Source organism: Orcinus orca, chromosome 19 (genome assembly GCF_937001465.1).
Source record: "Orcinus orca chromosome 19, mOrcOrc1.1, whole genome shotgun sequence".
In the NCBI taxonomy this organism is placed as follows: Eukaryota; Metazoa; Chordata; class Mammalia; order Artiodactyla; family Delphinidae; genus Orcinus; species Orcinus orca.
The window spans coordinates 42,946,195-42,972,847 of NC_064577.1; the positions used below are offsets into that span (position 1 = coordinate 42,946,195).

The following is a 26,653-nucleotide window of genomic DNA, read 5'->3' on the forward strand; positions in this document are numbered from 1 at the left end:
CCAGTGCTTTCTTTCACAGACTAGGCATCACCTCTGCCTGTCAGATGCTCCAGCTGGTTCCTCATAATTAAGGTAATTATATGATAGGTATTCACTGCATGAGAGTTACGTTTTTTGTTGTTGTTTTTTTTAACACTTTGAAAACTCTATTTTGACAGGGGTGCTGTCACGCTCTGCTTCTTGACTTGCATGGTGAGTACACACACAGGTGTTTATGTGTTACACTTCACAGAAAAAGGAAAAGTTAAAAGACCCAAAATTGTACACAGAAAGTCAGTATATAAGTAGATATGTAGATAAATAAAAGCTTTTCTGCTTGAAGGCTGTGGCTCCCATATAGGGACCTCAGCAATTAAAGACTCCCGTCCATTACAGCCATCACAGCTGCTGACCAATGGCCAGGATAAATTTCAGCTCACAGCCTGTGGTCCTGGCCTCTCACCCCTTCAGGTGCCTTTAATGAAGACACAATTACTAAACAAGGTCCTACTGTATAGCATAAAGAACTATATTCAATACCCTATGATAAATCACAATGGAAAAGAATATAAAAAAAGAACGTATATATGTGTATAACTGAATCACTTTGCTGTTCAGCAGTAATTAACACAACATTGTAAATCAACTAGACTTCAGTTTAAAAAAAAAAAGACACAAATACTCACCACAGATGTCTAACTAGCACCTTGCCCCCTCAGTTTTCCAGACATTCTCAGTACTAGACAATGGCCTAACTTTTCAGCCAAATTTTAGTCCATGTCCCTTCATTAGCCACAGTGTAGAAAGCAGACGAGTCTGCCTTTAAATTAATAGTAATTGACAATATTTATCACATGCTAAGTGCTTGACATTTTCCTCGCAAATGAGGAGTCATCTGTCGTTAACCTGGGAAGTGAGTGACAGGCTACATACAGGAACACTATTTTGGATACAAAACAAAAGGTGTGGCTCTAAACCATCTTTCCCAAAACTCTTCTGGAGGAGGGACAAGTTAACAACATGGTTTAAAGCTCCCTGGGGGGTTCTGGGATGTGGCCAGGCCTGGCACCTCTGGTAAAGCTTTTTCAGGCTCTTGGTGACGATTCTCAACTTCAGGTAACCCAGGGGATGTGTTAAAAATGCTGGTTCCTGAAAAAGAAATTTTATTTTCTATCTCTTTAATTTTGTATCTGTATGAGATGATGGCCGTCCCCTAAACTTACTGCGACAATCATTTCATGATGTAAGTAAGGCAAATCATCATGTTGGAAAACTTAAAGGTATACAGTGCAGTATGCCAATTATAGCTCAATAAAAATAAAAAGGAACAACAAAAATAATTTTAAAAATAAAATGCTGGTTCCTAAAAAAAGAGAGAGAAAATGTTGGTTCCTGGGTTCTGCTCCCAGGTGGCCTGGGGAGGAGGCCTGTGAGCCTGCATTTTCAATCAACCTTTGCAAGTGATTCTCGTCCAGCTGTTTGGAGGCCCACAGTTGACAGACTAACTGTACTTGCTAAAACCAAGAGTCTTCCAGCATTGTGGTCACAAGTCACAGGTTCCAGCTAAGGCTGCAAAAGCAGAACCAGGTCAGGCTCGAGTCACCTCCCCCACCTCAGAACAGAGGACAATCAGCTAATTGCAGCCCTGTGGTTAATGATAAGATGTTATCTCCTCAGGTGTGAGTGTCTTGGCGAGGGTGAGCTCTGTTACCAGGGCTCCTCAGACATTAACACCTCCAATAACTAGTTTGGGGGGAGGGCAGGGGGGAGGGCAGGGGGAGGGCGGGGGGAGGGGAGGGGGGAGGGGTGCGTGCAGGTGCGAAAAGCCACAGAGGCTGAAGACTCAAGATTCCAGCTTTGGGAGCCCACTGGGTTCCGTCCCTTACCATGGCTTCCCCTCCCTCCCGTTTTCCATGTGGAGAGCTGAGACCCACACCTTCTTTCCTCCGGCTTTACCCTTTGGAGGTCCGGCCACCGACTGGCAGGGAAGCTCTAGGGTGTGAGGTCTGGCCCTGGCTTATGAAGAAGCAACTGAGACAGGCTTTTTTTTTCTGGCGGGGGTGGGAGGCAGAGGAGCAGGGGAGCAGGTAGGGATTACAGCCCTCAGAGGCATCCTAGCCCAAGGGAAGCACTCCATTTCCTCAAGCCATGAATTTCAAGCTGCTGGTCAACAACCTAGTTGCGAAACCCATTTAGTTAAGTCGGCAACCAGCGTCTTTCACAAACTAAAATAGAACAGAAGATATCCGAATGCCCTTTAAGCGGTAAAGCCCTCTTTCCTGGAAGCTTTGATTCTGTTTCCCTTAAATAAATCAGCAGGCCTGTTGGGTGGGTCACGATGTGACATGTATTTCATACTGCAGGTTGCTGTCAAAGCTTAAAAGCCATGGTCTGGGGCATGGCAGGTTCTGACGGCTTGGGCCCTGGCTTCTGACATCCACCTGAACCACTGCCGGAGTCCACCCTAAGCACGGTCCAGCCAACTTCTAGAAGGAGTGCCCGACCAAGGAGGCCGGGTGGAGGGCTGAGGGCTGGATGCCGGGTGGACCAGCTAACACCCAGGCCCCCTGCAGCCTCTATCTCCAGTCCCTCAGCCCAGTGACATGGGCAACTTGTCAACCTCTTCCTGTTCCAGACATGAAGACAACCGCTCGCCCGGTCCTTTGTAGGGCCCTGTTCGACACGGGTCTGCGGCCCACGTCCTGTGCTTGGGGCTCACAGTGGTGCTCCCATGACCTCACATTGCCCAAAGCCCCTTAGGCAGCCTTCCCGCAGCCCAGAGCCACTCAGGCTGCTGGCCCATGGCTCCACCAAGCAGGGAACCGAGGCCTGTTCCCTGGCCACAGGCGCCATGGGGCGCATCGATCCACTGCCCACGCTCCACACCCAGCCCTGCCATGGCCAGACGCTGGTCACCGCCCTGGGCCCAGGAGTGCCAGGCCGGGGCCAGCAGGCAAAACCGGCTGGGGTTTTTACACAGGAAGGAAGAGCAAGCCGAGGTGGGGGAGGAGGCAGAGGAGGGGCGGAAATGACTGCAGTATCAGCACCCAGAGGCAGACGAGGGGGAGGCCGGCTCCTCCCCCACCTCTGCCACCCAGTTTTGACCTTTGTGCTCAGACGAAACAGCCAGTCTGGACCCTGGCACTCACCACAGCCGGGGGGGGGGGATTTTCAGAGAGAGTAAGGGGTACGGGGGTGATTTAGCATAAAGGCCCTCCCTGTACACCCCCCAAAAGTCCAGTCCTTTTAAGGCGGAAATACTATGTGGGCAGAGGGTATCAAAGGGGGAATCTGGGGGTGCACAGAGGAAAGGCATCTGGGAACTCCAAACCCTTCCCTTCCCTCTGCTCAAGCAGCCGCCAGCCAGGCCTGCCTAAGAGAGCAGAAGCAGCGGAGAACTGGCCTCATGCATGTCTGCCAGACGGGCAGGGAGGGGACGAGAAGAGGGCGCAGGGCATCAGTATGGTACCCCAGGGAGCAGGGAAGCTTACGTTACTGATCTGGTCCTGGGTCTTCTTGATCCTCTGGAGTTCGGGTGTGTCTGCCACCACACTGAAGCCTTTGCCCTTGTTCTTCTCAAACTCCTCCTTGTAACGCACCTGGAGGACCAAAGGGTGGAGAGGGACTGGAGTCGAGGCACGGGGAGCAGAGAGGGCCCCAGCCTGCAGCCATCTCTAAGGCAGCAACCAGCCAGGAGAGAGACCATGACCAGAAACCCCCCTGCAGTGACATCCACCTCCACGCCCCAACTCAAAGCACAAGCCTTGGCCAAAAAGTATTAGACTCGTGATAATAAACCATTAATATGTATTCAGTCTATCCTGAGTGCCAAGCGCTCTTCATGACCTATCTCATCTAAGTCTTGCTGTATACTATCATTAGCTCCATTTTACAGACAAGGAAACTGAGCCGCAGAGAGGCAAAGTCCCATGGCCAAGGTCATGCATGCAGCTTAGGAGCTCATGTCCAGAGCCACCAGGATGAACCCTCATCTGCCTGACTCCTGCTCCTTCACCACTGGCCCATCTTGCCTGAAAGCTAGAGGAAGAAGGTTCTTTCCAGAGCTCCAATGACGGGCCCAGCCCTCACCCTAGCCAGGATGTGGCTCTACCCGCCGAAAGCCCGAGGGAGTTTCTTTTTTTTTTTTTTTGCGGTACGCGGGCCTCTCACTGTTGTGGCCTCTCCCGTTGCAGAGCACAGGCTCCGGACGCGCAGGCTCAGCGGCCATGGCTCACGGGCCCAGCCGCTCCACGGCATGTGGGATCTTCCCGGACCGGGGCACGAACCCGTGTCCCCTGCGTCGGCAGGCGGACTCTCAACCACTGCGCCACCAGGGAAGCCCCCGAGGGAGTTTCTAAGTGACCAGCTGAGTGAGGGCTGTACCAAGGGACAAAGTTGGTGCCCAGAAAGGGGGGAGGTAAGACAGCAGCTCGGAAAACTCAATCAATGAGGCTTTGACAGGCCCCGGCGGCTGCCAGGCTGGCTTCTGAGGTCAACGCCACAGGAGGGGATGAAACTGGCGGGGGACAGAGAGCACTTCAGAACGGGTTTCCAAGCGCCGGGGAAGTCCCCTACCACACCTCCACTGCCCCCCCTCTTTTCTGAGAATTCCATGGAAACCTGAGTACCAGAGGGACTTGAGTCAGACGTCAGAAAGGACTTCCCAAGCACTAAAAGAATTGAAATATGAAAACTATCCTGTCCTTCCCTGGGGTTTTGAGGAACAGAACGGAGGCTGGAAATGTCCCTGGGGCAGAGAACTGCTCCTTGGCTTTCTGAGTCTTCACCATCCACCTCGGCGCCAGCTGTTCCAAACCCCACCAGCTGCCTGGATTCCCTCCATGGGAGCTGTACTGCCCTAGAGGCAGGTCAGCCCAGGACATGAGGCCCAGGACCTTGGGAATCTCCAGGCAGCTCCCAGGCGTGGAGTCATCTGGCCACAGGGCCAAGCTGCACCCGTGTGACCCGACTGACAATACATACCTGTCAGGTCCTCTGCACATCCCCCAGGGGCTGGGGTCCCTGTTTGTCTCCCGAGCCCCAGCTTACCCATCCATGGGGTTCTTGTGCCTAAAAGGTTTCAGAACCTCTTTTGTTCTGATCCAGACTAAAAACAAAGGCCTGGATGTGCTAGTTCCCATCAGACTGGAAGTTAACACAGTGGGTACAGGTACCAACCCACCCCAAGGGCCCAGAATTGCCCAGCATCAGCTCCTCCAGGAAGGCCTGGGCCAGCACAGCAACTCTTAGTGTTGGGGGTAGCAGGGTGGAGAGAACCCTCTGGGAAGGGGGCATCAGGAAAGGTAAGAAACTTAGAGTCAGAAATGTATAGCTCCATACACTAATATGTATAAAATGGATAACTAGTAAGAACTTGCTGTATAGAAAAATAAATAAAATAAAATTCAAAAATTCCAAAAAAAAAAATGTGTAGCTCCAGATGCAGAAGCCCAGATCCACGGCCTCTGGCCTTGGTTTCCTCCCCTATAAGAGGACTGTCATAGGAATCAGTTAAAATAGGGAGGGGGCTTCCTATCACCAAGCATAGGCAAAGAGCCAGGGGGAGCTGGTATGAACATAGGCTGTCTCCCACCTGCTGAGTGACCTTGGGCAACTGACTGAACCTCTCGGGCCTCAGTTTCCACATCTGTAAAATGCGGATCACGATGGACCCAGTCCGATGAACGGTGCGGATTACAGACAGTGGCTCTAAAACAGCAAACACACTGTGGAGCACACAGCAGGGCTCAATGCGCGCTGATAAGGGCAGGTGTGAAAGTGCTTCGTCAACCTTAGAGTGCTGAACAAATGCCAGTTCCCCCACTCCTCCTCTACTTCCTGGCCTCGGAGCTGTCAGGCCCCTAATCCAGGGGCATAATTGTCATGGCAACACTACAATGACATCAGCTGGTTCCCAGGCTCAGGAACTGCCTCTCCCTCCCTGCTGGGGAGGGTAATTCATTTCACTCCTGGCACAGGCGGCCCAGAGAGGGCAGGGCTGGGCGGAGTGGGGGCAAGAAAGGATGGAGGACTGGGCTCACCACTACTTTGCTGTATGTTCCTGGGCTAGTCAGTCCCCCTGTCTGGGTCCCAGCTGATCTCTAAAAGCCCTCCCAGCTCTGGAGTGTGTGACCATATCTATTAAGCACCTGCAGGCCCTGACTATGGAGAATCAAGGGGGGGAAGATTCTCCAGGAGGCTGTTTCGAGGTGGAGTGTGTGGCAGAGGTAAAAGGGGGGGAACCAAGAGCGTGGGAGGCCCCTGCCTAGAGCCTCGCTCAGCACCGAAGCAGGAGTGTTTGCCCTCATCCGGGATGGCTCACCAGGACAGGACAGGAGGCTCTAGGAGGGAAGTTACCTGCCCAAGGTCACTCAACCTGCTTTGTTGGTAGATTCAGGATACAACTCAGCACTGCCGCTAGATAACTGAAGCCTGGATGCTGCCTGGGCCTCCCATCCTGGAAACTCCCAAGGCAGGGCTGGGAATGATGCCTGAGGCCCCTCAGGCCTGAACAACCACAGCCCCAAGAAACTCTACTTTTTAATATGTAAATTTATTAATTATTCTCTCAGGATCTATCTTGTTCATCACTATTGGAGCAAACAGTAGGTATAAACATGTGTTTGTCGGGTAAATGATGAATGAATTGAATGCAGACGTGAAATCTCCAAACAGGCTGCATAATTTGAAAAATAAAGCAGAAACTAACACACCATAATAAAGCAATTATACTCCAATAAAGCTGTTAAAAAAAAAAAAAAAACTGCCCTGCTGACCCAACATAAGAGAAAAGATCACAACTTTAAAAACTTTTATTGCAAAAAACATACCAACAATTTCCAATTATGTGCCTACTGTGAGCTGGACCCACATACTGTGTAACCCAACCCCTTCTAACAAAAAAGAAATCGTTTTAAAATTAGACACACACAGGAACTTCCCTGGTGGTGCAGTGGTTGAGAATCCACCTGCCAGCTCAGGGGACACAGGTTCAGTCCCTGGTCTGGGAAGACCCCACATGCCGTGGAGCAACTAAGCCCGTGCGCCACAACTACTGAGCCCACAAGCCACAACTACTGAGCCCGCAAGCCACAACTACTGAAGCCCGTGCACACTAGGGCCCATGCTCCTCAACAAGAGAAGCCACCGCAGTGAGAAGCCCGCGCACTGCAACAAAGAGTAGCCCCTGCCTGCCACAACTAGAGAAAGCCCGCGCGCAGAAACAAAGACCCAACGCAGCCAGAAAAGATAATAAATAAAGAAATAAAATACACAACATTAAAAAAAGAGGGATTGTGATGAGTTCATAACATAAATGGAAAAAAAACCCAAAATGTTCCCAGTTCTGGAATGTCAGTTCTGGAAGCAATCATCAGAAGGTCTAGAATTCCTCAGCTTTATCATACCCAAGTTCCATCTCCTCTCCTTTCCAGGAGAATAGTAACAGCGAACATTTATTGAGTGCTGACTGTATGCCAGGAACTCTTTTAAATGCCTAATATATACTAACATCCTCACAATAACCTTTGGAGAGAGGTAGTCCACACTTTACAGATGAAGGCACTAGGGCTCAGAGAGGTTAAATAACTTGCCCAAGGGCACACAGCTCGTGATGGCAGATCCAGCATTTGACCCTCAGCCAGCTCAAGTAAGGGTGACACAGGTATGCTGCCTGCCTTGCTGGTCACAAGATTCAAGATAAGAGAGTGGGAACCCTGCCAAGAGCAGGGCAGAGCATGAGGCTCTGCTACACTCTCCTGTGCCCTGCGGCATGTGCCCTGTGGCATATCCCACGCGCAGCACCATGGATGATGTGGGAAAAATGAAAGAGACCTTTTTCTTGCACTTCTGCCTGGGCTCAGGGGCCCACACCGCCCCAGCTCAGCCCCACCCCAAGGCTGCTGCCTCTCAGCGCAGGGCTGGCAGTGGGAGAGCTACCAGGCCCAGCCACCAGTGCCCTGTCTCAGCCAGGCCTGGGCAGGACCACCCAGAAGGTCATTTCTGGTCAGCTCTGTGGCCGCTGCCCCCACAGGGGTGGCTCCAGGTGTCCCAGACACCCAAAGCACCGCTTTGGGAACCAATCTAGAGACAGGAAAACAAAGTTGAAATAGCATGGGCAACTTCCCAGAGACTGAGAAGAGACACACCAACGCAGGCCCAGCAAGGGTCCTGGAAAGAGACCAGCTGACACCCGGGTGAGGTAGGGCAGACGAGGTAGAAGAGGCTCCCACTTCCCTTCCCGTCAGCCACAGGCCACGCCAGCCGCCCCTGCCTCCACAGTGGCCAAGGGAACCAGAACCCATCACCACCCCCGGCCAGGCCTGCTCAGCCCTTCAAGCCTCACAGCATCGGGCCCAGCCCCCAACCTCTAGGTAACTGGGTTTGCTGTCCCTATTTTACCAGGAAGGAAAAAAAAAACCAACTCTGAGAGGCAAGGGGCCAGACTCAGACCACACAGCTGGGGGGAGGTAGGAGACAGAACCAGGCTTGCAAAGAGGGCAGGACCGGGGTCTCCACCCTCCACCTATCCCAGCCCCAGCCCCCAGGAGCCCAACTGCAGATTGCAGCAGCGGCCTCAATGCAAAGCCCTAACTCACACCCCTCCCAGCAGCTCCTTAGCTCCCTCCCTACCCCACAGCCTGGCTCAGCCTCTCAGAGCATGTCTATGGGACCAAAAGCCCTCATCAGAATCACCAGGGCCGCCAAAATGCAGATTCCTGGACCCGCCCAGAACTGCCAAACAGAAACCCCTTGGGCGGGGCCTAGGACTCTGCATTCTAAAAGGCCCCCTGTCCCCACGGGTGACTGGAGCATCCTGGGCGTTAGCGCACAGGCGCCACAGCAGGCTGCAGAGGGGCTTGACTTCTGCCTCCATCACAGGGCTCTGGCAAGGGGCATGGCCTCTCTCACCTGTGTCCCCATCTGCACCACAGGGACAAGAGTTCCTCGTCATCAGGTGGTTGTGAGGATTAAACGAGGTCCTATGAAGGACGCAGTGAGAACCTATGAAGAGTGACTGCCTTTCTCATGATATCCCCAGTCGGCCCCAGAGCCAGGAGCCCAGGACCCAGGAGGCGAGCAGTGGGGCCAGGCCCCTGGGGGACAGCGGGGCGACGGGTACAGGTCAGAAGAGCCTTCAGACCCTGGGCAGGGGTTGCTTCCTCCTACAGACCCCGCCCCGCAGGGATCAAGTTCCAGGGGCAAAAAGAGCTGCAGCCCAGCTTTTGTGGGACCAACAAAGGCTGAGGGAATTTACAGGGTTTGAATTTCTCCTTCTGAGAGTAGGGGTGTGTGTGTGTGTGTGTGTGTGTGTGTGTGTGTGTGTGTGTGTGTGTGTGTGTGTGTGTGTGTGTGTGTACACAGGGTTTGTGTGTGTGTGTGTGTGTGTGTCCCTTGCTTCTGCCTGAGTGTGTACACACACTCCCACACTCCTCTCAAGCTGTGGGGTGACTACAGGTCACCCCATGCTGCTCTGGTCTGCCTGCTCCACGTAGCCCCTTCCACCTCTGGCCCCAGTAGGCTCCAGACAGGATGGGGAGTCCAGGGCGGTGGTCAGGGCCTGGCTAGGGTCTTCCCTGTGCAGATCGGGCCCAGGCCCCAGCGCTGTCTCAAGCCTACTTCCTGCCAGCTGGGCTACTCAGCCCTCCTCAGTTGGCAAGGCTCTGGTATCCACACCGGCTCCCCCAGTGACTGTGGCTTTCACACCATAGCGGGGGCAGGGTCTGGGCTGGCAGATGTGAGCTGCTGCTGCCATCAGCTTCCCCTACTTGCTCCCCATCACTGTGGGACACACGGGAGGCCTGAACCTCTTCCATAAAGTGAGACCGATCCTGCCAACTGCACAGGCTCTTGTGAGGATTGAACATTAATACGCCCAGAGCACTGAGCACTCCATACATTAACTATTAATACGTTTATTACCTCTATGGCTACATATATGATCTTAGCTAGTCCCTTACTGTCTCTGAGCCTCAGTTTCCTCATCTGTACAATGGGAAAGCAGCACCTTCCTCGCAGGATTGCTCGGAAGATTCAACGAGAGAATGCGTGTAGATGACCCAGGGCTGATCCTCCTTCATGTGACCACAGAAGCCACATCGAGATCCGGCAGCAGGAGCCCCACTCTGGAGGGATCAGGACAGATCCCCCTCCGAGGCCCTGGTGGATCCTGCAAGACACTTTCCTGGCCCTGGGCACCCTGCCCACTTGGTTACGTTCCCCAAGGGGTCTCTGATGAAGCCCCGCTCTGCCCCGCTCCACCCCACAGTCCAGGCCAGGTTTGTCCCAGAAGCCCTCCCAGACCCCCAGGCAGGGTTAGTCGTTCTGGCCTCAAGGTTCTGGACCTTTTGCTTATTCCTCAGTGTCCCCTGAAGACCGGGTTCTCCCTGGCGCAGGAAGCCCGTCTCCTCCCCTGCTGCGGTGACACGCAGGGCGGCTCCCCACCCAGCAGGCGCTCAGGAAAATCAGGCCCCAGGAGACACAGGCAGGACAGGCCCCCTTCGCAGCCTGCCCTCTGAGGGTGGCTGGGAGGGGACCAGCTTCCTGGAGGAGGTGGGCTCTAGGGGTCCCCCACAAAATTCCTGAAGCAGAAAAAATCCGACGCCCACACCCCTCCCACCCACTTTAGGTAGGAAGCGGGGTACGCTCTCGCCCACTTCTCTGATCAAGTCAGGAAATGTGAAGTAACTGGGGGCGGGGTGGGGGCAGGGAGATTGGTAACTGCTAGGATTTCAGCGCCTTGGCCTTGCTGAGTAACCACAGAAGGAAGGCGCCCTTGCCAAATCCAGGGGTGGCCCCGCCCCCTCACCTGACTCTGGAGCTCACTCTGTTGCTTGAGGCGGAGGTTTTCCGGGGTGTCGGCCACCATGGTGAAGGACTGCTTGGGGTAGTGTCTGCAGGACAGAAAAAAAAAAGGGGGGTCATCCTGGGGGAAGGGGCGGGAACCTCTGGGCTTCCATTCTCTTATCCTTGGGCAGCCCCTGCCCCTGTCCCAGCATCAGAACCACAATGCCCATTGCCCATGGCCAAGGGGAGGCAAGCGTTTCTCACACTCAGCCTGGGCTGAACTGGGAAGACACATCAGGCCCGAGTGGCTGGCTGGCCACCAAGAACTCCAAAGGGAGGACATGGGGACACTCTCTAAGGGTTTCAGATCACCCAAGTAATCCATGTCTATTGCACAGGAAGGTCAAGGGGGCCAGGCACCCAGGAGGGCCTAGCCAGGCTGGGAGGAAGATGCTCATGGGGTTAGGACAAAGTTTTCAGCTGAGACCAGAAGTGGAGACCAATGTAGCAGAGGAAGGGCAGGAGGGATACAGAGACAGAAGTAAAGGGGAAAGGGATACACATATCCAGGGAGGCTTCCAGGAAAAGGCAGTGAGACAGAAAAAACACACACATCCAGAGTGGTGTTTCAAACAGCTAACAAGGTCCAACATAATTGGAGGGTAGATGAGAGATCAGCTTGAGGCCGAGAAGAGGTCACCACGGGTGACAGATAAGAACACTGTAACAACAGCTGATGTTTCCCTGTGCTAAGGGTGTACATGCCTTAGTTCATCAACTTCTTAAAACCGCCCTATTATCCCTCTTTGACAGACTGGAGAACAGCGGCTTGGTAAGGTTAAACAATGTGGCTAAGACACGGCCAGTAACTGGAGGCATCCAGATTTGTACCCAAACGGTCTCCCGGGACCCAACACCCTGAACCAAACCCTCTAATCTCCAGACACAGGACAGATCACGGTCCTGTCCCCCAGAAAGAGGGCTGGCTTGGAGGTAGCAGGAACCAGTTCAGCCCTCAGAGCCAAGCCTGCAGGGACCTCCAGGACCATCCGGTCCACCCCTCTCCTTTCTCCCAGAGGAGGAAGTCGTGTGCTGGTGCCAGGCACTTAGCTGACTTCATAATTATTTATCACATCGGTTTACTGTCTTCGCTCTCCACTGGGTCTCTATGAGGTGAGGGGATTCTTGGTCTTTCCTTCATTGGTTTATTCCAAGCTCCCCAAATAATACCTGGTGTTCAATAAATATTTGTTGAATAAACGAATGTCCTACCAGGTGTTGAAGCTGAGCCAGGACTAGAACTCGGGTCTCCTCCGTTCCCCTGGGTCATCACAAAGGCCCCCAGCAAACCAGCTAGAGGAGAGGCAGCCCTGAGTCACTGTGGTCTGTGTGTAGATGCTGGTGTGTGAAAGGGCTGGGGGGCTACATAGGCCCCAGTGACTTCAGGGACTGGCAGGGGGCTTCTCTGAGCAGAAGCCAGCCATTCTGAGCTCTGGCTGGCCACACCCCACCACAACCATGACCACTAGCCGATGCCAGACGCACAGCCTGTCCCCAGGTAAGAGCTGGATCGCCATCTTCCAGCCAGCCAGGTCGGCTGATGTGCCCCGGAACTGGACACCAGCAGCCCTCCACCTCTGTGTTTCACCAAGCCTGGCATGTTCTCCAGCTGCCCGGCCCATCCTGAGCGAGAGCTATTGGTAATCACACACAGACTTCCCCGTGTCAAGGGCAGGACTCGGGGGCTGGAGAACTCAACTAAATGGTGGGGGGGGGAAGGTGGGGGGTGGCTAGAAGGAGCACAGTGCTGGGTGCTGGCCCTGCCACTGTCTCACAGGGTGATTGGCAAATCGTTTTTCCCTCTGAGCTAACTTCATCATCTTGGACCTAGAAGCACAAAAGGTGATTCTAGCTGTGTCCCAACTCGTAGCCTGCACTGCCCCACCTGAGTCCTGCCTCCCAGATCAGTCCAGGCCCAGGGCTCCCCGAGCAGAGGGAAGAGCAAGGCAAGAGACTAAACAGCAAATACAGGGCTTCCCTGGTGGCGCAGTGGTTGGGAGTCCGCCTGCCGATGCAGGGGACGCGGATTTGTGCCCCGGTCCGGGAAGATCCCACGTGCCGTGGAGTGGTTGGGCCCGTGAGCTGTGGCCGCTGGGCCTGCGCATCTGGAGCCTGTGCTCCGCGGCGGGAGAGGCCATGGCGGTGAGAGGCCCGCATACCGCAAAAAAAAAAAAAAAAAAAGCAAATACAGGTGCCTGCGGCCGTCAACAGAAATGTCCCATAGATGAACGTGGGGCTAAGGCTGTGGGTCCAGTCCCAGGCTTGGCCGAGCTCCGCAAAGCCAGGGCCACCTATAGCTGAGGTGCGCCATTCAAAATCCCTGAGCAGTTCCACGAAAAGGGAGGATCAACTGGGAGTCTGTTCCTGGAGACTAGAAAGAGAACAGCAGAAGGGATCTAAGTAAGATCTCTAGCAGAACTGGCAGGCCCTGAGGTCCTAAGAGGGAGGGCTTTGGAGATGACCCTCCCACCGAATCAGAGCCATTATGAAGGTGTCAAGGGGTGGGCAGTGTGGTGAGGAGAGCGTCTGTAAGTAGGGGCTCATGAGCACAGGAGGGAGGTTAGGTCCTGAAGCAGGGGGATGGAGAAGACCTTCGGGGCAGCTCTGACCCAGAGCCTGAAGGATCAGTTCTGAGATGGTGGCTCTGGTTAGCCCTTGGTGGGGAAGGGTGTCTGGCAGGCTCGGAAAACACATATGCACAGGAGCCAGTCTGCAAACCCATGGTTTCCCATTTGCCTGAATGTACAGGGTTAAAACGGAACGCCAGGTCCCGTGGCCCAAGGTCAGCCAGATGCATCCCCACTCTGCAATTCCGAGGCTCCTGTGCACTCTGCGTTATTCCTCACACACGATGAATATCTAGACGAGCCCTCTGCAGCAATGCACTTCTCCGAGACACTGACGCCAGCAGGTCCACGTTCACATACCTCCTACACGCCACCAGAAGGGTCTCAGGAGACCCCCCCAACATGCAGTGGGTGCCTCTGGATGGGGCTGGCGGGTCTTTCATCCTCTCTTTGGAGCCATCATGACCCCCAGATCTCAGCCCCCCACAGCCAGAACACTAATTCCATCAGAAGGGAAGGGGGGGACCAGCCTAGATGTCGTCGACTCAGCTTAATCTGGTGGGAGGAGGAGGGGGATTTTAAGCCTGCATCAGATTAAGACAGATTAAAGAGGGGCTCTGAAGCCTCCAGTCTCTTACCCTTGCCTCCTAACCCCCAACCCCAGGCCAAAAAAGGCAGGCAGCCATGAGCACGGGCTATATTCCTCCTGCTGGGTCAACCTTGTCCCCTACCCACAGCCCCCAGCCCTGGCGAGACAACTCTGCCTTTCCCGTCCCCTGCTCACTGCGCTTCGGGTTCCCATGGCAACCTCATCCTCGGCTCAAGGCAGGAGAGCTGTGAGAGCAGGCAGAGAGAGTCTATGGGGGTGGGGGAAGAGACACAGACAGCCAGGGTCCTCAACTGCAGAGGAACCCACGAAGGCAAAACTAGGAGGCTGTGTCTGCAGGATCCTTGTAGACAATTTAGTTGAGGAAGACAGGTGCCACGGGTTTGTTTTTAGAAGGGAGGATATGCCAGAATGCCAGTGCTGTGCCCCTCCCCCATCCACATGACTGCCTTCCAAGAGGGCTACAATCGATTTGACCTCCTTCCAGAAACAACTGCTGGGAATTCTACCTTTTCCCTCCCTCTCTATCCTCAGGTTGAAGTGCCCCCGCAACCCATTACCCTCAGATCCCCGTTGAGATGAATGGATATATGCGTATCCCAGTGCAGGCGCAAAGGCAGAAGAGGGGTCCCCCCGCCCCCAGCTAGTGACCCCACTGGAACCCCAGCCCCACCAACAGACTGGGCCATGGTGAGGGAACGAGGGACCAGGGTGGGGAGAACTGGGTGTCCCAATCCTGGGCTGGAGCCGCGTCCAGAGCACAGCTCTTCTTTGTCCCTTCTGTGGGCCAGCCTGCACCCGGCCCCTTGTTAATCATTCCAAGCGGTGGGCCCTCTGCCGATGCCCCTCCCCACCCTCGATGGCAGTATCAGCTGCTCTGGGAAAGAGAGAGGCATGGAGAGAGCCCACTAGGACAGGAAGTCTGGGGGACAGGACAATCAGGCAGCTGCTGGCAGCAGCCCAGGCCTCTAGGAAAACTGAGAGTCACATAAAGTGACTTCTGGATACACCGTATCCTGTGCACATTCTCTCCTGAAACCTGCCACAAGGCTTTGGGCTAAAAAAGGCAGGCGTTATCACTGTGCCCATTTTACAGATAAAGAAACTGAGGGGCTTCCCTCGTGGCGCAGTGGTTGAGAGTCCGCCTGCCGATGCAGGGGATATGGGTTCGTGCCCCGGTCTGGGAAGGTCCCACATGCCACTGAGCACTAGGCCTGTGAGCCGTGGCCGCTGAGCCTGCGCGTCCAGAGCCTGTACTCCGCAATGGGAGAGACCTCAACAGTGAGAGGCCCATGTACCGAAAAAAAAAAAAAGAAAAAAAAGAAACTGAGGCTCAATGTCAAGGACAGAGATCTGGCCCAATGCACTCTCCCCTATACCACACCTGCCCAGCCAGCTAAGCGCAGGCTGACATCCCTCCCCCACCAGGTGAACACCTGCCCACTCCCAGCTCTGCGGAAAGATATGCTTGGTTGGGTCGGTAGAGAACTTCCTCTTCTAAACCCAACCAGTTTCCAAGCTTGGCTATTATGAGAGAACCCTCTGGGGTCTCTCAGCCACCCCCAGTCAGAAGCCACCTACTCCTTAAGACATTTCTAACGCAGGTGTCTCAAGAGTCCAGACATGACCTGCGGGAATGCAGGAGAAGGGGGGCTTGCCCCAGAGGACCTCTGAGTCACCTTCCTGCTTGGAGGGGCAATGAGGACAGGGAGGATGCTGAGAAGCTGCAGGGCTCCTGCTATGGGCTTACTGGGGACAGAGATCACTTGTAGGAAGCCCCACTCCCAGTCCCGCCATCAGCTGTGTTCCAGAGGCAGAACAAGAACAGACCAGATATCCTGGAAGCCCAGCTCCCCCTTTCTACAGGCAACCTCATCTCTTCCAGCCTTGGATCCCTTCAAAAACCACAGCTTTTTGTTCAAGGAGGAACAAAAATACATCAACAAAAGCAACAAGGAGCCTTTGGTTTCACCAAAAGGGGGAGGAAAAAAACCCACAGCCCCTACATCCTGCCTCTGGAAGGAGCTGCTGATTCCCCTGCTGGGAACACTGCCCACGGGCAGGCGGGCAGGGAGGGCTCCCTTCTCACCCAGTTTCTCACCAGTTCCCCAGGCCAAAGGGGCTGAAACGGTGGGGATAGGAAGCAACAAGGAGGTATTGTTTGACCAGAGGGGAAAAAATGAGCAGCCAAAAAGATCAAGGCTAGACATGAAGAAGAACTTACCAGCCCTCAGTGGTCGTAGACAAAATGAAAAAGGGCAATACACAAACAGAAATGATTCTGCCAAGTCAGGAAAGGCATGGAAACACTGCGCCTCCGTTTCCTCATCTATAAAATGGGCTGTTAGGAAGCAACGTGATCCCTGAGGTTCCTTGAGGCCCTGACATCTGAGTATAAGGATTTGGGGGTGAGAGAGAGGTAGGGGCTGCCTAGAGGCCACACTGCTCGCTGTGGATACCCCTTTGGACTCCCCGCTCCCAAACACAGCACACACACCCATCCCACGCCCTCTCCTGGTGCCACCCCCAGCTCCCCAAGACATCTGATCCCATTTTTCCCAGTCAGAGGCAGAGAACTCTGTGGAGGTGGGAAAGCCCCAGTCCCTATTCCTGGATTTGCCCACTGCTGCCCCATCCCCTAAGAGCAGCTGGGATTCAAGACAGTTTGCTAGAACCCAGAGATACTTCAAGCCCCACCAGCACAGGCCCCACTCTACTCTCTGAGGCCTGGGGAAGGAGTAGGACCCCAGTCCCTTGTTCCCCAGAACCAGGGACACCTCCACCCTCCTCAGTCCCTAAACCCACAGCTCAAGGCAACTGAAGGACAGACCCCTACCACTGCAGTCAGTGAGGAGGGGAAAGGTACAATTGAGCATCCCCCGCTTTCTTCCCCAGCCCATGTCCACCCACTACTTGACACCCCAAAAGCTGGTTCCCCTGGCCTGCAACTCTGCCTCAGGTCTGCAGCCGCTACAGACTCATGGCCCCCAAGGAGAAAGGAACAGGCACGTGTCCCCCTGACCCCCACCCCCACCCCCCTGTCCTCCAGGCTCCTCAACTGTTTGCGTGCAGACAAAGGACCAGGTTTGTTCGTGGACCCATCTGCCCCACTTTCAGAAAGAATAGTTTACAAAACAGATCATCGAGGGCATAAATATTCCTATAACAACTGGAATAGGTTCACCCCACCTACCCAGAAGCTTCAAGGGAGAATTCGATTAACAGTGGGCTCTTCCCCCACTGGCTATTATGCAAAAGCAGGCATGCTCCCCTCTACCTTGTCATAGCAAGGCTGAGTGCCTATGGCCTGGGAAGTGTGAACACAAACACAGCCTATACAAGTCCGACACCCTGGCGTTTCTCCCTGGCCCCACAGCTGGCGGCAGCGTGTGTGTCTGGATATGCACAGGCACGTGTGTAAATGTACGTCCTTGGGGGTCCACTACCACCCAGAAGGCCAGCTGTGGGCTCTGGCCTATGTTCTCTCCCCGGCCTCACCCCAGGTAAGTCTGGTGCAAAGAGAGAAATAGAAGAGGCCTTTTTTGCTGCTTTCAGTCACTTTCCAGAACTTAAATCTCAATCTTGGGAAGCCACTGGAGAGAGACAGACAGCTTTCTTCTTTCTCTTGCCCACCCTTCCTGCAAGACTCTGGCTCAGGGACTAACCAGAGATCAGCAGAACGTAGAGGCCCCCCTGCACACCAAACCTGCACACTCCCTCCCTGGGTGGGCTCAACTCCCTGGCAAAGGGCCGGGGGCCGGGGGCCGGGAGCGATCACCTGTCCCTCTGGGTCCTGAGCGGGACGTGCTAAAAAGCCAGGCCTGAGCTTCACAAAGGAAGGCCAGGCTGGCCTTATCCTGGAAACTCCAGGATTCAGGAACTGGAATGTCACTGGGGGATGGAGCCAAAGGCAGGAAGAAAACAGGAAGGGATGAGAGTGAACACTCAACTCCCGTGCCTGGCACATCGCAGGTGCACAAAACTGAGGCCCGGACAGGTCCGCAGGGCGCCCCGAGCAAGCCGGGCCTGCCTCTGGGTTATCCCGGAATCCCCACGTCTGGCTCGCTGGCAAGGACCTGCAGCTCAGCAGACTCCAGCTGAGGGAGTGTGGCTGCCTCGGGCCAGGTGCTACCACAGCGCGAGTGAAACACAGCTGGGCCACAAATCCCCCAAGTGTTTGGCCCCTCAACCAGGGTCCTTCCCAGGTAACATCCCAGCTGGGCCAAAGGTCAGCTAGGCGCGGAAGAAGAAGGACTGTAAAGGCTCAGGGAACGGAGAGGGGTCAACCTGCTTCTCTGGCTGGAGGCCAGGAGAGAGACGGGGGCATCTCACCCTCGGCAGGTTGGAAGCAGCATCCCAGGAGGGGCGTTTCATCTTCTGCCTTCCCTGGAGCCCCCCCCAACCCCTGCAGGAGCTGCCCCCCCAACCCCTGCAGGAGCTACCCACCCCTACTTGCTGCCGCCTCCCTAGAAGAGGGTGAGAAAAGTAAGCTGGGACTTTGGCACTAGACTGAGAACAGGCAGAGAAAACAAGGACAAGCCTCCGATTTCTTTCTTCCAACTCCCAGTGCTTGCTGCATTCTAGGCTACCGGGGTCTTAGGAAGAGACGTGAAGAAGCCTTAGTCCCTGCCATCCACTGGGCTCCGGGCTCAGCCAGACTTCTGCCTGGAGGGCCCGAGGCGCAGAAGCTGCCCCCAAAGGAGCCTAGGTGCCCAGAATCTAGCCTGAAGTGGGCCGGCAATCAAGGGGTTAACTGCCCCAGCCTCTGGCTTTGCCGAACCCCACCCTACTCCCCAACAGAGGGAGGAAGTTGCAGAGAATCAGGGCTTGTGTGAGCCTTTAAGAATTTGAAGAATGTCCCATTTCCCTTGGGGGGGGTGGGAGGGGTCGGTAGGGGGAAGGAGACCAGTGGAAGCTAATAGCGGAGAAGGGGCAGCTGAAGGAGAAGCCAGGACAGAGCTGTGACCCTCCCTCTACCCCAGGCAGTCTTCCCAGTGTCCCAATCCCTCCCAGAAGGGAGGTGATGATTCACGGTGCTTCTTGGGCTTGAGATTTTATCAGAAAATCTGTTTCCCCAGCACCTGGCACAGGTTGGCATCTAGCAGGCGGCAGGGCAGGCAGTAAGCGCCAGCCCCAAGGAGATGAGGCTGTGGTATGTGCAGGGGAGGGGAGGGCAGTAAGGGGGAAGACAGCCTTTCACAGGGGTTTAAAGCCCCAACTCCTTTTAGACAGGTCCCAACGTTCCCCTCCCAGGTGAACTTCAGCTGCAGAAAACCTCCTGACTGAGAATTTAAAAAGAAAAAGAAAAAGGACTCAAGTCAGATCTTGAATCTTTCTGAACACTGATCTTGCCGCCTACTTGCAGTGACTTGACCTTCTGAAGCCCCGCCTAGTAGCGTGGCTGTGAGGTCCTACGTGAGCCCTGAGCTTAACGCAATCAACCTGAAACTGCACGGGATGGGATGGGGGTGTCCCCCTGGAATGGGGGAACCCACCTCTCCCCACCTCCGCGCAGCAGACCAGAGCAAACTCCACTGGAAAAGACATGAAGGTCTCCACCTCCCACCAAGCAGGGAATAGATCTGCCTGGGGCCAGGCCGCTCCCTTCATGCTGCCCCACTTCTCAAGAAATGACTACTGGGAAGGGCCGTGGCCAGGAACCCCCAGGCCTAGTGCCCAGACCGGCTGGTAGCGGGCAGGGGAGAGGAAACAGTCAGGCGCTGTCATGGGGAAAGAAATGTGGAAGGCGAAGTGGAGAACACAACTGGGCAGAAACAGGACTTTTTCTTGAAAGACCATGCTGGATCCCTCTCCCACAGCACAGTGCGGTGGAAGGAACAAGCTTGCTCTACGGGGTTTGAACTGGCCTGTCACTAGTCATTCATCTTGGGAAAGCCCCTTCCCTTCCTGAAGCTTCAGTTTCCTTCGCTGTAAAATTGGCATATTAACAGCCCTAACTTCATCCAGCTGTGGTGAGGAGGACTCAACATGGTTAAAACATATGGAGCAGAGTGTGGAAATGCTGGGCCATGTCAAGGAAGCACTAGGAGGGAGCCCAATGCCCGCCCAGCCCCCGCCCAAGGCAGGACTCACGCGTTGCAGTAGGGCTTCTTCTCATAGCCCTTGTAGTTCTTCATGTTGAGTGTCATCTTGCAGGTCTCGCAGTGGAAGCATGCTTTATGCCAGAACTGGGGACAGAGGCAGAGGGAGGACACCCGTCAGACACCAGGATTCAGGAAAGGGGCTCAGGCCCCAGGAAGGAGCACTCCATCCGCGGACTGGAACACACCCACACCCCAGGTGAGCTGGGGCCATCTCAGGTCACAGGCTCTGGCCGCTGATGACACCACCCTCCCCTGTCCCATTGGAGCTATCCGGAGGGGGACAAGGGCACACGCAAGGTTGAGTGGGGAAGAAGCCAGTTATAATAGTGGCAAGCAGCCCCCAGAAGATCTGCGCCACTTCCCCCAGACCACTCCCTCTGACCAAGCAGGAGAAGCCTCATTGCTTATGCAAAGCTGCGCCAGGGTTGCTAAGAAGCCGGTGCTGAACGTGAGGGGCAGCTCCTCAGCCTTGACAGAGGAGGAGGGCCCAGCCCCCATGCACCCAGTCCCTCCTAGCTCCCACACCAGGGCCTCCAGACACACCTGGGCCTCCAGACACACCTGGACCTGGGCAATGCGCCAGCCCCAATGCCTCCCCGCTTCCTGAGCGACCCCTGCCCAGACTGCGTGTGGGTGCCCCAGGCTCTAGCCACCACACCCACACCCTTCCCCCATCCCTCAGCTGGTCTTCCTCTGAGGCACCGCCCTCCTCTGCTTGGAGGTGGACGGCCCCCCCACCCTCGCAATAGTGGACATCAAAGCCCCACCCTGACTAGCTGTGTGACCTTGGTCAGGACCTACTCTGAGCCATTTCTGCGTCTGTAGAATGGAAATCATAATACCCATCTCTCTTGGGATTGTTGAGGTTTAAAGGAGAAATCACCTACAGAGCCCTCAGCGTAGCACGTGGCATCCCTACTTACTCGGGTGTCAGGTGCTGGGCGGGGCGTGGCAGCTTGGCGGGAGATGGGTGTGTCTTGGGGTACAGGTGGGGCTCTGCCGTGCCCAACCACAGCTACAATGCGTGTGAGTGAGAATGCGTGACAGGGAAGACTCCAGTGAAGCCCAGGGACCCAGAACAGAACAAGGATCCAACCAGGGTGGCTGAGGGAGGGGAAGAGAGTCAAAGACTGTAAGGGCAGGGGAACTGATGCAACAGAGGTGAGCCCACCCTGAGAAACACTGATGCTCACGCGAACCCAAGCAAATGAGAGAAATCTGCCCCTGGCAGCCCAGGACGAGGCCCCCGGATCAGCACCCACCAGGAGTCCAGCTTCCAGGACCCCAGAATCCGGGCTGCTGGGGTGACCCAGCTGGCCCGTCCCTGCCCCACTTCCCAGCAGCCAAGGGAGACACTCCTGACCCCTCAAAGAAAGAGGCCAGAAGCCAGGGAAGGGCACAGGGAGACTTTCAAGGTGCCCAGCACACGCCCAGTTCTTGGCCACCTGTCAGGAAATTCCCCCAAGGAGGTGCTTTTCAAAATGTGTTTCCCAACCAAGGGGTGCTTCTAGGACACTTCGGAGAAGGGCACAGAAAAAAGGAAGCTGAGACGTTGGCATACTACCTCCCTCACCCTGGCCCACTTCAACCAGAGACGACGGGGTAATTTGGGGGATAATCACCTTCTAACAGGGTACTTTCCCCATCAAGGAGGCCCAAAGGACTCTCCAGTGGTGGAACAGTAAACGAAGTGACAGGAGAACTGCTCTTTGGGAAGAAGGTCAGCAGGAAATCTGGAAGCAAGGGATGGCTGGTGTAAGCTGGACTTCCACCCCAACCGGGGCCTATCCCTGAGTCCAGCCCACACTCCTCCCGGTGCAAAACCCCAGCACAGACAACCCACCGGAAAGCTAGAATGGGGTAGCCCCTGCCCCCACCAGCCCGCGAAGTGAAAGCCCCTCTCCCTCCCCCAATGCCTGGGAGGCACTGGCAGAGTGCCCCAGCCCTGTCACCACCCAGTCTGCTGGCCTCTGCCTGCTTAGCTGCACATGTCCCTGCCTGGGCCCCTACCCCCGCAGGGGCCTGCCAGGAAAAACATTCTCTGGAATCCAGACCATGACCCACTTTCACACACACGTAGGCAGGAATCCGCACTGTCCTAGGCCTGGGGACCTCCGAAGCTGTCCCCTGATTGACTTGGGGGAGAGAAGGAGAGAGACACAGACACTTCCACCCTAGCCGACAGCCAGGTCCCCCCCTCCGGAGCCAAGCCCCTTGGGAAGGGGGCAGAGTATACTGGCCAGGCTGGGGTACAGGGCCAACAGCCAATTCCGGGGGTTCCACAAGACACACACACACACACACACACACACACACACACACACACACACACACACACACACACACACACACACACACACACACACACGCGCCAGCTGCCACTGGGAGGAAGGGGAGCCCCCGTACAAGGGAACGGTGCCCATTTCCATCGGTAGCTCCTCCCCACCTCACCCCCACCCGCCTTGCTCTCAGCTACACATGTTAGAGGCTGAGGCAGTGGTCATCTGTTCTCTTACAGGGGGTCCAGGAACAGAAAAATGAAAACAAGAGTGGACTGAGTACCTTCAGGGTAACTACGGAACTCAGTCTCTGCATCTGTAAAGAGGAACTAAAACTCCTGGTCCCAAAGAGGTGCTGGGAGATGACACAGGCTCCAAGCCTGGCACACTAGCTGCTTCTCATCACTTTCCCTCCCCTCTCTGGAGAAGGGCTCCAAGGTTCAAGAAAATCCAGCAGCTCCTGCCACTGTGTCCTTTTGGGGTAGGAAAGCGAGGGGAGCAGGGGCAGAAAATGACAAGTCATTCAACAGCCCCTTTGGGCCAAGCCTGGGCTGGGAACTCTGAGGGGACCCCAAATGAAAAAACCCCATCCCTGTCTCAGTTGAGTCTAGGGAAATAAGTCAATACAACCCCACAATGAGCCTCTGTCTGCCTCTTTCCCCTGCCCCACGAGCCCTGTCTCAGAGCAAGAGTCCTCTCTTTCTTTTCAATTTTTTTTAAAAATCTTTTTTGTATTTTTTGGCCGCACCATGCGGCATGTGGGAATCTTAGTTCCCTGACCAGGGATCGAACCCCCGCCCCCTGCTTTGGAAGCACAGAGGCTTAATCACTGGACCACCAGGGAAGTTCAAGAGTCCCCTCTTTCTTAGAGGCCACAGGTAAGAAGATTTCAGAGAAGCATCCCGGGACTCAGGGAGCAAAGTTACCTCTAGGCATGCAACTTGAATCCTCCCTGCTGCCCCAGAAGTCCACTGTTTCCCTATTCACCAAAAACCAGACCTCTGGTGCCTGTGAGAAGCCTCTCAGCCCATCTCCTAGGCTCCAGCATCGCCCTCAACTCTCCCTTGCCTGCAGCTCCAAAGCTGCCACCAACTCCACAGAAAGGCAAACAAAGGCTGATGGGACAGAAGCAAGATCCCCTGCACTTGGGTGAGGCTTGGGCCAGCCCAGTCTCTCTGGAATCACCATGGACGTGCGGAAGCGGTTGCTCACAGCTCTGGGTGAGGGGGATGCGTGAACTTCGGGTTGCTGTGCCTGCAGCCTGGTACCTTGCCCTCTGCACCCAGGCTGCCTATGACTCAGGGTTGGAGTATGAGACCTCTCCCTCCCTTCCTGTCACCCAGGGTTACAGTTTCTCACTCCTCCAGGGGCAACCCTAGCCCCACCCTGGCCAGGTCACCAGCCTAGCTCAGTTGGCCACCTGGGAGGCTGGCTTAAAGGCATAGACCGTGGCTGCACCACCCCAGATTCCTGGTTCAAGAGCCCAGGCCCAGAGCATTCCTCAGGCCAGGGTCAGGAAGGGGAGGGACCACTATTAATGGGATAGTGTAAATAAAAGTACTTTTTGCAAACACAACAGGCAGAAGAGCTGAGCACGAAGAACTTTAGATTTGAATTCCAGCTCTGGCAGAAAGGGGAGTGAGCTGCATGACCTGTCTGAGCCTCTGATTATGGGGTTCTTAATTTACAGGAGCGATCACATCTGCTTGGTAAGGCTCCTGCGAAGACTGAGCCTGGCACATTCCAATGAGTCGTAGCTATTATGAATGGACGGTCACGGGATGATCGTGGGGTGCTCTCAGCTAGGAAATGAGGCACCAGGGCTGCAAGGCCTTTTCTCCTTTTTTGTGTCCAGCCCAGCTTCCCTCTACCTTGCCGCCACCTGTGGGGGCTGAGAGGAGGGTGGTTCAGACAGCCAGAGGCAGAGAACTCTCCCAATGGGGGAGTCCGGGGAACTAGCAGCTCACCAATCCTCAACCCTTCCCAAATGCCTCCACCTGTGTTCAGGAGCCCGGCGAAAGCAAGCCAGGGCAGACGGACATGGCAAGACTCTTGACAATGCAGGTCCCCAGATACGACTGCTTCCTCACAGGGTCTAGGACAAAACTCCACCTCCCTCAAAATGTAGAGGACGTTGTGAGACACAGCCCCTCTCCCTCCCCAAAGGCCCTGCAGCAGCCCCTGAGAGTGCCTGGCACAAAGTAAATGCTCAATAAATATTTGTTGAATGAATGAGTGATGTCACCCTGTTTCTCCCCCAACTCTGATCCCATAAGTCCTCTGGGGAAGCAAATCTCGACCTCAAACACCAGCAATACATATTTATTCAGCACACAGAGCACACTAGGTATGGCAGGTTGAGGGCAGGGTGGCCATCAGAGGTGACATAGCTTTTGACCCAGCTAAGTCTTTCAGGGAGGAGAAAAGGCTAACACCAAGGACGTAGCTTGTGCTCTGGGTCATGTCGTGTCGTAGGGAAATTGCAGTGAAACAGGCAAGTCTAATTTGACTCTCCTGTGGTAAAGGGGAAGCCTTGTGAAGTTGGTTAGCAACTGTACCTATGGGACCGAAGGTTCCCCCTCAGGTCTCAGTCCTCCAGGCACCAGGTCCCCATTCCAAGTGCCTGCCCTTACTACCTGAAGGGGGTTGGGAGGAATAAGTCTGATACCTGGATATTCCAGGCCTCCTGCTCAGTGCAGGGGTGAGGTGTCCCCAGGGCCACCTCCTGTAAGGAGAGTTCTAAAAAGAGAGAGGAATCACGAACTCTCACTTCCCAGGGCAACCTCCACCTGAATGTCCTCTTTCTGCGAGGGCAAGAGAACAGCTGGGGAGGGCACCTTGAAGGATCCCTGCACCACTCCGCTCTGACTCCAAAGGTGTGGGGCTGGAGAGAGTACCCTAGCAAGGTAGGCAGGGTACAGCCTATACCACATCCCCTTCCGGGCACTTTAGTGCACTTCCCCACCTTCAAGGAAAAGACATTATCATACCCATTTGATAGATGGTGAACACTGAGGCCTAGAGCCATTCGTAGAGCTGGCAGGAGCAGACCTGGAACCAGGACCAAGTCTCCCAACTCCCAGGCTAGCAATCCCTCCATCATATATTGCTTCTGCCTTACGTGGGTGGAAAGTGGTCACAGCCTCTTCCCAGTTCATAACCGTGCAGAAGAAGGAGCGCACAGGGAACTCAAGATGCAGAGACCAAAATCCCTATCACCAGGGAAGGGCAAAAACCCCAGTGTGCAAGGACAGAGAGCTCTCAGGTCCTGCCTGCAAGCTCAAATCCTGCCTTCCGGCATGGTCATTGGGAGGAAGGTCAGTACCCACATCCCTTGTACCCACAACATGGCCTTCCTCTCCACCTGCCCAGCCAGGCCCAGGACTGTGAAACAGCAGCAGCCCCATATGCCCCTTTCCTCCAAGAGCAATTTCAAATGCATCTCAGAACCTTAGAACCCCACCCCCTCACCCTGACTCAAGAGACCAAAGGTCACTGAGGAAGCACCAACCCCAAGGTGGAGGGGAAAGACAAAAGTATCCAACGAACTGCCCTTTCCCAAACAAAACCTGGCTCCAGGTGGGCTCTGCACCCCTCTTCCATCCCATGCCCCCCAGCCCCTGCCGGTCCAGACAGGAAGGAGGGAATCTTTGGACTTGGAGTCAGCTTTAGGAGGTGCATGACAGGCACGATGAGGAGGGGGACAAAATCACACAGGCTTCTCCTCCAGACTGGGGAGGGGATGCAGAGAGGAGGTGGATTTGGCCTTAGGGTCTTCGGGAGACTAAAAGAGGCCAGGATCCTACCCCAAACTGCCGGAAATACCCAGTTCTACTCTCCGCCCCCCTCCAAAAGTATAATGGCAACCAGATGAACGAGTCCAGCATGATTGGGGCGGGGGGAGGAGGAAGACGCGTAAGGGCCCCCAGGGGACAGTGAATTTCCAGAAGGCCACCTTCCCATCCCCCTAACACCTCCCCCTTTTCTTGGCTTCCCCTGAACTCAGCCAACCCCACCCTCCACTGGGGAAACCTGCTTTGAAAAGTTAGCTCTTTGTTCTACAAGCTGGACTCAGCCTCTGAGCACAATTTCAAGAGATTTCTGTGAAGCGACCCCCACCCACCCTACTCCAGCACGCGACCCCTCCCCGGTCCGGCTGGGCGGACCAGCACTGGGAGTTGGCTTCCAATTTGAGGTGGGGGCTGGGAAGGTACGGAGGACGTCTGCTAGTCCATTAACCGCTCACCCACCAAGAGAACTGCAGGTCGTGCA

At 55.2% G+C, this 26,653-nt stretch overlaps 1 protein-coding gene across 1 annotated transcript in view; it reads right to left on the reverse strand.

Annotated features, from left to right (window-relative positions):
• Nucleotides 1-26,653, reverse strand: part of LASP1 (LIM and SH3 protein 1) — a 37,591-nt gene that overhangs the window by 9,976 nt on the left and 962 nt on the right. The window contains exons 2-4 of the mRNA XM_004282711.4: nt 20,092-20,186; nt 10,787-10,871; nt 3,471-3,578 (exon numbers count right to left, since the gene is read on the reverse strand). Coding sequence (XP_004282759.1) covers nt 3,471-3,578; nt 10,787-10,871; nt 20,092-20,186 — 288 coding nt within the window. The remainder of the gene's footprint in view (nt 1-3,470; nt 3,579-10,786; nt 10,872-20,091; nt 20,187-26,653) is intronic.